This window comes from Octodon degus, unplaced genomic scaffold (assembly GCF_000260255.1).
Source record: "Octodon degus isolate 3935 unplaced genomic scaffold, OctDeg1.0 scaffold00022, whole genome shotgun sequence".
In the NCBI taxonomy this organism is placed as follows: domain Eukaryota; kingdom Metazoa; phylum Chordata; class Mammalia; order Rodentia; family Octodontidae; genus Octodon; species Octodon degus.
In genome coordinates, this window is record NW_004524598.1 from 11359007 (window position 1) to 11371056 (window position 12050).

The following is a 12050-nucleotide window of genomic DNA, read 5'->3' on the forward strand; positions in this document are numbered from 1 at the left end:
TAAATTCATAACTTTTCTGTTCCATGCTAAGAAGTTCATTCTCCGTAATTACTTTGTTTGCAGTACTTGAAATAAGATGAAATTCATTCAAAGTTGGCAAACTCTTCACTAAAATATAGTGGAGCAATTGAAGAAATAGCCAGTGGTCAATTCTGTTAAATGAACAAGCATTAACAGTGGTCCATCATTAGTGATCAGAAATAAACCTTGCTATCATACTCTATTAAGCAAGTTTGTTAAATGCCCACCTTTAAGAGCCAGATCAAGTTCTAAGAAAAGTGTACGAAAAAACATTTAACAACCCCCCCCAAAAAAAACCCGGTAAAATCACTGATTTGTTACTATTTAGAAAAAAACATGTATTAATCATCCACAAACAACCTTTATTTTAATAAATAACAGTGGGCTTGCCAAAGGGTAGGTATTTTAATGTCAAGTTTTATGCATATTGATAATAAACCTTGAGGTGAAACCAAATATTCAGTATAACCCACTGAGCCCTAAAAGCTATACTTTAATAAAACTTAAAAAAATATTTTCCAAAGAAAATAGATCATTCCTTGACCATGCTTATTTATTCAGAGGACCAGCAACATTTCTGCTAAGCACTTCATTTCTCCTGTGAAGCCAATGCCGCAGTACAGGGACCATACATGTCTCTGCATCATCACAATATCATCAATATCTCACACTAATAATATTGTGAATGTAACTGCTTTATAACACAATATAAAAAGTTCAATGCTGCTATTTATGGGAAACAAAAGTATAAATATTGAAAGGATGTTTTGTTTCCAAACTGATTTTAGACATTAAATTCATGAACTCTCCTGAAACAGACCTCTACTTCTGGCCGAGAATACACAATATAAATATGGTGAGTGAAGCTAAAACATAGAAGCTCACTATATACTGAATAATCAAATTAATCAATTATAATAACTAATACTGTTGTTGCAGACTAATCTAATGATGACAATCATTAGATATGGTGAGAAAATACAGGAGTAGATGAACAATCTAGTATCTATAAATAGTAAAATCAAGACATCCAACTTCCTTATAGAAAGTGTTTTATCTATCTATAAATGTTAAAGATTCTTGTATTTTATAAACACAAGATGGGATCACTTTAATGATAGCAATTTTCAAGATTTATAAAAATGTTTTAAAAATTCTTTCCACAAAAGTTTTTACAGTTTAAAGCTATACACCAATCTATAAATTTCAGAAAATGGAAAAAAAAAAAACCTTTATAAGATCACATGTATAAAACAAGAAATGAAATGTGATTTTATTTAAGGCAATACTGGGCTACTTCACAAATCACCACCTCAATATTTACACTGCTCCACACCACTAATTTCTATCACATTCACAAAGGGTGTCTTAAAATACCAATGTTTAAAATCTTCAATGTATTAAATTCTTTATTCACATTTCCATTATATTTCATGGACTCATAATAACTATATCCAACTAGAAGCACTGGGGGAAGGGAGTGCTGTAGCTATAGGAAACTACTAAAGAATCTGATTTAACTTTACATACCACCCAAAAATCCCGGATGGCAGATTTACAAAGCAATGTTGATTCAATGTGTGCCTACTTTGTGAAACATAATCTTGAGATTTTTGTAAATAAATGTTTCATGTAAAAATCAATAAACTATGGCAGTTTCTAGTTTTAGTTCAAAAAGTTCATAATTTAAAACAATAAAAGTTTTAAAAATTTGATCAATTAGTTAAAAATTAAAATTCCAAATATAAATGTATCATTTAATAGTTTAGACTTACAGACTGCTGGTGGCAGCAAATGATTTACATAATAAATATATACAAAAAAGTATCTACAAATAAAAGAGTACTGTTATACATGAGCAGTGACCTGGTGAAACATACCAATCACACAGATAACTGAGTCTAATTCATGAAAAGGGCAATTCGGTGATAAAAATCTGAGGTTTAACTCAAATATTTACAATAAATGAAGTACTAATTCTGTTCCTCAAGTCCCATAGGGATAAAAACTTCTACATGACAAACGTCATGTTTTTTTTTTTTTTTTTTTTGGCCAGGTTAATTCATGTCAACAAAAAATAAAGTTTCACAATTACTGCATGCTTGATGGCTTCCTACTTAAAGTAAAAACTATAAATGATGTATTTATAATACATTATCAGTACTGCCCTCTGCCTGTAGCTTTACCTACACTGATTTCTTTCATAGCAGATGTATCTGGATCATTTGAATACACTTCAAGTTTGTTCAGACTGACGGTAGGTTTCATTTCCTGAAGTTGTTTTAGGACAAGCTCAGTGCAATCTTTAAGAGTCTTGTCTAAAACAATTTTTACATTGTCACTGCACCGAAGCTGCGATGGGTTGGCAAACTGTACAAAAACTTCACTTTCTTTAGAGGAACACACATGATTTCCGCTAGTCACAACAGTCTTATCAGTATTTTTTCTTGAATTTGAATGGGATCCTCTTTTAGTTCCACTACTTGGGTGATCCTTGTCAGTATTTTTCTTCTGCTTCACTGCCGACTCCTCAAGAAACTTCAAAAATGATGCTTCAAATCCCATTGGTTTAAATGAGCTCCAGTCAAAAGATGCAGGATGCTCCTCAGTGGTTTGAATTGCAACAGCAGTTTCTTCCTCTTTATGCAAGTTATTTATCTCAGCTACCGGTTCTGGTTCAACCCTTTCAATTTTCCTTTTCTTATTTTGTGAGAGGTTTTTTTCTTTATTAACTCTCTTCAAATTATTTGCTTTTCGTCTTTCTGACTGGCACGGGTTACTTTCCTGAAAATCATTATTTACATTTAAGGAGGTATTGGCTTGGTTTTCCACAATTGTGCTATCTTCATTAATTAATTTTGTAATAAATAATTCTGTTAGCTCATCCATTTCATCTTTTTCACCTTTTTCAACTGCCTTCTGCGGCATACTAGCTGTTCTTGCATTATCATTGTTCTCTGATATACATGTATCAGAATCTTTCACATCATTTTTATCACCTTCTTGCTCCGAAGCTTCCTTTACTTCGGAGTTGTCACACCGTTTGAAAACAATAAGAAGATTACGATGTTGTGATGTAAATGCCTTAGATAACTTATGGCATTTGTAATGTCTAATTATATTGCTTTCGCTTGTAACAACTGAAGTACAACCCTTTATCATACATGGATACTGGGTTACAAATCTGCTTGTACATTCAGACAAAGCATCATTTCTTGCCTTTATAGAATATACATGCTTTCCTCGTTTCAGAGAATAAGGTTTGTTTTCTTCAATCTGTACAATTTTTGTATTCTTGCTTTCTAAAGTACTTTTCTTCTTTCGTTTGGTTTTAGGCATTTTGACTCCTTCTTTTCCAGTTCTGTGTTTTGCTCCCTGTTGTTTAGACTTTGACTTTTCTTGGTTTGCCTTGCTTGACATATTTTCCTGGCCTGGTGTTAATTTTCTTGGCCGAATCAAATGAGCTTTGTGTTTGTCATTATGCTTGTTGAAAATGTGTCGGAGAAGATTAGATCGAGTAGCATATATCCGGTCACAACCCTCACAATCACATTTGTATATGCCATCTTCCTCTGTTTTACTTGCTCTTGCTCCAATTCCATGGTCTGCTTCAAGATGAACAACATAGTTCAAATATGTTGTAAATGAAGATTTACACTCCAACTGGTCACATGGAAATTTGCCAACGTCTACAGAAGCAGTCATGCTTTCAATTTCCTCAGGAGTCATTTCATGAAGTTTCATATAGTGTTGTATTAGCCCAGTAATTGCTTGGAAAATTCGAGAACAGTCACTCACCTGGCATCGAAATTCTTTCAATGTTTGTTTAGCTTCAGTTTCCTCGTTTTCTTTCCCAGCTTCACTCTCTTCTTCAACCTCTGCAGAAAATGCAGGAAGATCTGATTTGTGTACAGCCTGGTAATGAAGAATTAAGTTTTGTTGTATTGTAAAGGCAGCAAAGCACCCCTGGTGAACACAACGGTAAGGTCTATAGGGACTATACCTTGTTGGAAATTCAAGGGATTGGGGAACTGGCTTCTTTCGTTTTTTCTCCTCTTTTTCTTTTTTATGTCTCCTAGTTTTCCGTCCTTTGTTTTGGATGTCTGTTGGAGAATCTGTATTACACTGTTCAGAAGTAACTACAATCAGCTGTGAAGAACTTTCTGTTTTCTCAGGACTTTTTTTTTCCAAAAGGTGTTTTTCTGGAATCACTGTGACATTACTGAGGGCATTTTGTGTCTCTGCTCTCAAATTCAAAGTAGGGTGTAATTCCTTTTTATTTTCCTCAGTCAGAGCTGGCTGTTTTTTCACTTGTGTAATTCGTGGGGTTGACAAATTTTCATTCTGAGACTTTCTTCCATAAGGCCTTTTTATTTTCAACTTTACCATTTCTTCTGTTGTAAAATGATGTACCAATTGACAGTGTGCCCGGAGATTAGAATTTCTTGTGAATGTTTTTGTACATGTAGGTACTACACATTTAAATGGAGCAAACTTCAATTGATTCTTCTTAATTTCAAGAATCATTTCTGGAGTGTACTGGTGGATTTTACCATAGTGCTTAAATAGTGCATCCTTTGTCATAGCACTATAGGTACAGCCTTGGTTTTGACACACAAAAGGTTTAGTAGCTTTCTCACTAACCTGAACATGTATCACTTCAGAAACAGGCTGAACAACTGTGACATTTGGAATTTGTTTAAGAGGAGTAGGGGTCAGTGTTACTGATGTATTTATTAGAATACATTGGGACACTGGGGTGGATAAATCATTTTCTAACTTCAATTTTTGTAAACCTTCTAAAATTTCTTGTATTTGATCTTCCTTATGTAATACTTCAGTCTGAGGAATGTTACCTTTTGTTGGCAAGACACTTAAGAAAGAGGAAAACTGAGATGGGTCAGGTAATTTGTTATTTTGAACAGAATTTACTGAAGGAAGCTGAACACTGTAATTTATCTGAGTATTCTGTGATGTTTCAGCAGCACCCTGAGATCCACTTTTTACCTCAAGTATCTGAGAATTCATAGCAGTTTTAATAATTTCAAGAGTCTTCTCAAAGTTCTGTATAACATTGTCTTCAGAAATCTGCAAATCAGAATTCACTGAAGTTGTACATGAACTCAAAGCCATCATTTGAGAATCACCATTTTCAGTTTTTAAAGTTAAAGAGGGTAACACTGTATGAGACTCAAGATTCGTTTTGAAGTTCTCTTTTACATCAGTCATAAATAACTGATTGTCAACATTATTTAACTTCTGTGTTAGATTCTCAACCAAACCCTGAGGCTCACAATTTGGAATTACATTTGAATGGAGGTTAGTAGTAGGAATCTCAATGCTCTTTGTAACAAGTCCCATTGTTGTCAAGTCACTTGGTACCAAGTTTTGGGATGCGTTAGGTGCAATTAGTGGAGGAGTAACTTTCTTTTTTCTTTTAGAAGCACTGTTTCCCTTTTTATTTAAATGACTGGATCTTGTGTTCTGAGGACCACTTATAACAGAAACACGTGGACTGGTAGCAGTAAAACTTTGTGATAGCCCAGTAGAATTAGTGAATGAAGTAGTACACAAACCATTTTCAACAGTTTTCAGTAGTAAGTCACTTGTTGGAAAAACAGGCAAACTGCTACATTTCTCAGTGGTGGAAGTTTTAGAATTTGGTGTCCTATTCTGGTTTGCCAACAGGGTGTTTGGGTGACATACAGTCTGCAACAAGGGTGCAACAGTTGGATTTGGCATCACTGTTGAATTGACTTGTGTTGCATCTGAGACACAACCTGTGGGAACAACCTGAGAAAGCATTTCGGCACCCTCAAAAGTACTGGGAATGCCAGCAGTTTCCAAAGCCTGTTTAATAATTTCACTTCCTTCTTGACTAACACTGGCATTAAAGTTACTTACACCAGAACGAGGAAATATATTTGGTAACAATGTTGATGGCCGATTTTCAGCAGCAAGAAGCTGCAGGAATGATGGATCTTTAAAACATACTTCTGGGTTGAAGGTAGATTGTTGTGGCTGCTGCAAATTGACTGCATTTGTGGAGAGAATCATACTGGCAAGAAGAGAAGGTTGTCCATTGTTTTGTAAAAGTTCTTGAGCAATTTCTGCTCCATCCAGTGGTTTACAGTAAGATCGCTTAGATAAATGTCCACCTAGTGACCTGGGATTAGTAAAAGCCCTGTAACACCTGCTACAGATAAATTTCCCATCTCTGATAATTGCAGGCCATTTAGCCCTTTTGTTGTGCTTGGGTTTTCTTTCCTTTCCATTTGGGCCCCGCCCACGGTCTTTTTTTACTTTTTCAGGGGCAGGCTCTTGGGTACTGGTGCTGTTGAAGTCATTTGCAACATTTACTTGTGAAGGAAAAATGGCATTTTCCCCATTACTTCCCTTTAGAAAGGAAGAATTAGTGCTTCCTTCAATCTGTGAGGAAAAATGATTTGTACTATTTTCCAGTTGGGAAAAAACAGAAGTAGTCCCACTATCAGCTGGTGAAGGGAAGAGAGACATTGAATTACTTTCCGCAGGTAAAGGAAGGAAAGGATCTGAGCCACTGTCAATATTCAAAGGCAAAACTGTTTTGGTTATATCTTCCATTTGTGCTGGCAAGGTAGTACTACTAGGTAAATTTTCTATTTGAGAACATAACATACTACCTTGCTCATTTTTATCCTGAGAAGGTATATTTGGATTTATGACAGTATCCATTGAGGGCAACAATGTAGTTGACACACTTGCTAAATGAGAAGGGAAGACGGAAGGCGAGATGTGCTGTAACTGGGTGGAACAAGCAGGATTTCCATTGGCTTTGGTTTGTGGTGTAAAAAATGCATTATTAGAGCTGCTCACCTGTGATGGCAAAAAATAAATCAATTTTGCATTATTTGGTGTATTTAAATTGTTAGATTTCTGACCCTTTTTACTTTTGCGTTGCACCTTAAATGCAACATATTGATCAGGGTGTGCTGTCTTCATGTGTTTCCCAATACTCTGTGAAGAATTATAGGTTCGAGTACAACCCTCAACGTGGCAGCTGAATTTCTGAGTTGGAGCTTTTGGAGGCACTGATGGAGTTCCTAATGAACTACTTAGGATGGGCTGTGAAGGAACAAACGCGATACTTTCTAATGTCTTTAGAGGTAAATTATAAAGACTAGATGAAGTTTTAACATTATCTCCACATTCAAACTTGGAAGCTGGTAAATTGTTTTGAAATTCTGCCTCATTTTGCACAGAAAAGGTCATCAGACTGTTCACTTGTCTTTCTAAGTTTTGTGGGTTAAGGTCACCTATTTTGAGAGTTTCTGAAGTTACTAAGGAATTCTGAGAAATCTCAGTTTCACTAAAGCAGTCCTGTTCCTTTTTCTCTTGGAAACTTGGATGACACACATCACTACAGGGATCTTCAATGGGTGTGCTTAAGTTTGTGACCAGCTGCTGACCAGCACCTTCCACAGTTGAGTTATTCTCTATCCCCTGATTGAGAGACACCTTGATAGACACAGCTACTTCACCAGCCTGAAGAATAGTTGTAGTAGTAGCAGGGTTTTCCAAACCATTTGACAATGGTCCATTAGTCTGCCTGAGCTCAGAGGCAGAAATCTGCTCTTGTTTGGTTACACTGGACTCTGATTTGATTTTATCCCAACCTTCACCTTTGTCTGCTGGTACGTTGTTTGCAATATTATTTTCTGCAGGAAGCATAGGTCTTTCTTTCTCAGTATTCACTCCTATGTTCTGATTCACTGTAGAAGGCTGAACACAATCTCCAGATGAATTAAGATGGTCTTCAGGAGGTGGCACTTTTTCAGGAGTATTGTGATCATCAAGATGCTTTTCCAGCTCACTCTGAGAACGGTAAACTTTACCACAACCTGTGAACTTACAAGTGTAGGTGTTATAATGCTGTGCTTCATGATCATATAGTAAATAAGCTTCTGAAAAAATTCTGCCACATTTAGGAAACATGCACTTTGCTCTAAAGATTTGATGCTCCTTTCGGTGAGTTAAAAGCTCTGCATAACTATTAAAACCGGCCTTACATTTCATCTGAATACAGATATATGGTTTAGTGCCACAGTGCATTTGTAAGTGATCATTGAGATGAGTGACACTCACAAAATGCCTCCTACAGTACTGGCAAATAACTTTTTTACTTTGCATTTCAAGAAAACGTTTGGCATCTTCATTATCCTTATGCCCCTTTACATGAGCAATTAAATTTTTAAAGTACTTAAAGCCCTTTTTACAAAAAGTCACAGGGCAATTAAATTCATTCACAGGTACTGGTTTTTGGATTGGAATCACTTCAGGCTCGTAAGATTTATCTTTGTCATCATTCTCATCATCTGAACCATCATTGTCATTAAATACTATGAAGTCTGTTGAATAGAGACTATTCTTTTTTATAGGTCGCTGTTCCTGCTTAGCCACAGTATTAGTCTTTTGATTCTCATGGGTAGTTGTGATTTTAGGAGGTCTTCCCAATCTTCTTAATGGTTTCATAGCTGCTAATCTCTCTTTACTAGATTGTTTAACATGCAATGTGACATGAGGGACAAAAGTTTCTTTAGAATTAAAGTTTTTTGCACATATGGGGCAGCTGTAAATCCCATCTTTATAATGTTTCTGGGCATGTCGTACTATTCTGTGGCCAAGGAATTCTTTGTCACATAGCACACAGTATTGCATGTAGGCTTGCCAATTTCTAAACCTAGCAGATATAAATCCCCTCTCTCTTAACTGTTTTATCTCCTTCTTCTTTTGCTTTTCATCACCAATATCTTTAAGGAAGCCAGAATTAGCACCAACTGCACCAGAAAGTCCATTCACAGAAGGTTCTTTATTCTCTTCCTGGTAGTCTACTACTTTTTCATATACTTCACTGTCATTTAACTCATCAATTGAAGACACAATGGATGCTTCTTCTCCCATTAGTGCAAGACACTGTCGTTTTAAGGTTTTCCAATCCCAAAATTCTGGATCAAAGGGCCACTGAGTTTTCAGAACAAGTAGGAGCTCACAGCGCAGAGAATTTGGTATTGGAAGATTCTCTTCATCATATTTTTGGTCTGGCTGGTTATACAGTATTTCCACAGCATAATATGCATCTACGGTAGGCTCAATAAGAAATTCACTCAGTTGACAAGCTCGTTTAACTTCCAGATCATCAGGCAACAAACATGAAATGGTCTTGCAAATAGATATTTTCACTTCAGTGTTTTCTGTAGCATCCAAGCGAAGAGCTTTTACACATAGTTCTATACAGGTAGCAAGTCCAGCCCCTTCAGTCTGTGAAAAAGCAAACAGGAAATGTTAAACTACACAGATTGATTCTTAAACTTAGTTTTTAAAATGCAGATGTGCCTTTCTCATATCCTACACAACAGTAACATACAAGAAGACACCACTTCTAAAGCTCTGCAGCTGAGTCTAAAGCTTACCTCTGTGACATGAACTGTACAGAATGGCAGGGAAAAACCCCATAAATACTGGAAGTTAAGAAAAAACCTGAGTATGAAGTCATCTAATCTAGGCAAATGTCAAAGTTATTTAACTTCTCTGACTTTTTATATCCCTTTTATAAAGAAGAGGACAAAAAGCACTTTAAATTGCATAAAACTGTTTCTGTGAGTATTAACGCAGATTAAAATTTTAAAGTATCTAATATGGTTTAACATGTCTGATACATTAAGTGATCAAGAAAATGTTTATCATAAATCTTCTTTGTTTGTACTTGCAATCCTTCCAATATACAATTTTCCTCATCCAATTACAAAATGGGAATGTTCTGATTTTCTAACTTGTTAGAAGTGAAAGAAGAATTTTATTTCTAGCAAAATAATTTATTTGATCCTTAATAGTGAGGACTTTACATATCTCAGAACATCAATCTCTACCTTATAACTGGACCACCTTAAGAACTAGGAGTAAGATGAGACAGTCAAATTAACAGAATTTTCTTTTCAATTAGCATCCTGAATTCTTGTTAGATAGTAGTAATGAAGGTAAGAGTCACTTGAAAGACACATGAAGAGACAAAAAATGGAATTTAAAGAATAAAAAGGATAATGGATATATGAGAAGTCACAGGATGTAGTCACATTTATTGGAATACAGTATCTGTGACACAGGATCGAAAGAGAAGGTTAAAAAAAAAAACAAAACAAAAAAACCGAGGTGCTTCCCTGGCAAGTGCTAAGAGTCTGAGTCCAATCCCCGGTTCTGCAAAAAACAAAACAAAACAAAACAAAACAAAAAAACCTGATAGGCTCTGTATTTTCATAAGCAAAGAAGGAAATAAAGTACTATAATAAAAAGCTTAGATTTGTGGACTAAAGAAAAGGGGACAGAAGGCAGCTAGGCTACTGAACTAGTCTTGGTTTTAAGAAAAGCAAGGGCACAAAGGTGAAGAAAATAGGTAAGACATGGAGAAACTTAACAAGGAAGAAACAACAAAGAAAGAAGTGAGACCATATGAATGTTTCTAGTTTTCACAGAAACCTTTGCAGTTACTCCTTTGTTATGACAAACAGACATGTGTGGTAAGTGCAGTAGTATATAAGAGCAAAAGGTATACAAGTGAGTAGTGGCACACAGACATTTTAGAGGAATCAAAGACCAAGCAGACTGCAAAGATGATGTGCAATGATACGGAAGGAATTCTGGTCAGAAGGACTGGTACCTATATTGTATGGAGGGTGAGATTTCCAGAAAAGGCTGTGATTATTATAAAAATTCAGGAAAGAAAGAAAAAAGAAATTTAATAAGGGATTCAAGGATCAGATCATTGTGGAAGGAGGATATGTGCCTTGGGGGAAACAGCTCTTTTCAGTAATATACTTTCTCTAGAAATGATAAAGTTCATTCCAAAATTTACAAAACATGACTAAATTATTTCAGAAGCACATCCCAGTGCTATTTCTAATCTTGAATTCAAGGTTTCATTTCAACTTATAAAAGACAAATAACTTCTATAAATTTGCTTTAAAAATATTTTAATGCTGGGGCTGGTGAGATGGCTCAGTGGTCTAAAGCATCTACTTAGAACAAGCTTAGCAAAGCACAGGGACTGCAGTTCAATCCCCCAGCACCACATGCCAGCCAGCCCCGCCCGCTGGTGGGCTGAGCTGGCCACACACACACACACACACACACACACACACACACAAATAAATTAAAAAAAAAATTTAATGCTGTAATCAAATCTGAAACCCAAATAATGCAAACCCAAGAAACTTACCTAAATTCTGATATTTTATCTTTATGTCTCTGTACTAGAAACTGAATTTGTAGGCAATATTGAATTAAGAGACTCACATCACAGGTATGCTTTTAAAGCACAGTTGGGGGCCAGGGAGATAGCTCAGTAGAATAAGCGCTTGCCTGGCAAACGCAGAATCCTGAGTTCAATCCCCTGTACCACCAAAAATAAATAAAGAAAGAAAGAAAGAAAGAAAGCAAGCAAGCACAGTTGGAATTTTTTATATTACAGCAATTTTCTGTATTAAAATGTGATCAAATAAATGATTAACCTATTTTTAAAATCTACTTAACCTGTAACATTAACCAACAGAACACTTATAATTCCACTCTGAATTTGAATCACAGAAAGCTAGATGGTTATAAATTCAGAAAAGACGAAGAAATTCCTTAGTGACTTTGGCAAGCTTCTGATGAAAGTGAAGTCTGTCTTTGGTACACCCTCCTTAGCATCCCTAACCAAAAGCTACCCATATTCTCATGTTGATTTCAGATCTCCATGTGACATTTCATGCAGTTATTCCTTACCTACTCAAAACACTATGTCTTAACCTGCTTTAAAAATTCTTTCGGGGCCGGGGAGATGGCTCAGTGGAATAAGTGCTTCCCTGACAAGGGCCTGAGTTCAATCTCCAGTTCAAAAAAAAAAAAAAAAAAAAGAAATCTTTAAGTGGCTATTTATGCATTTCAAAATTAATGCACAAAGGTGGAATATAAAAGTTTGTACAGTATGACCTCTTTTGATCTGTTTTAGCCTTTTT

The 12050-nt window shown here is 35.7% G+C and overlaps 1 protein-coding gene across 4 annotated transcripts in view; it reads right to left on the reverse strand.

Moving 5' to 3' along the window:
* Positions 1-553: 553 nt before the first annotated feature.
* The window catches only part of Znf292 (zinc finger protein 292), an 82377-nt gene continuing 70880 nt past the window's right edge, over positions 554-12050 (reverse strand). For all 4 annotated transcript variants that reach the window (XM_004628231.2, XM_023711944.1, XM_023711945.1 and 1 more), the window contains one exon: positions 554-9318. In XM_004628231.2, coding sequence (XP_004628288.1) covers positions 2179-9318 — 7140 coding nt within the window. In that variant the 3' untranslated portion in view covers positions 554-2178. The remainder of the gene's footprint in view (positions 9319-12050) is intronic.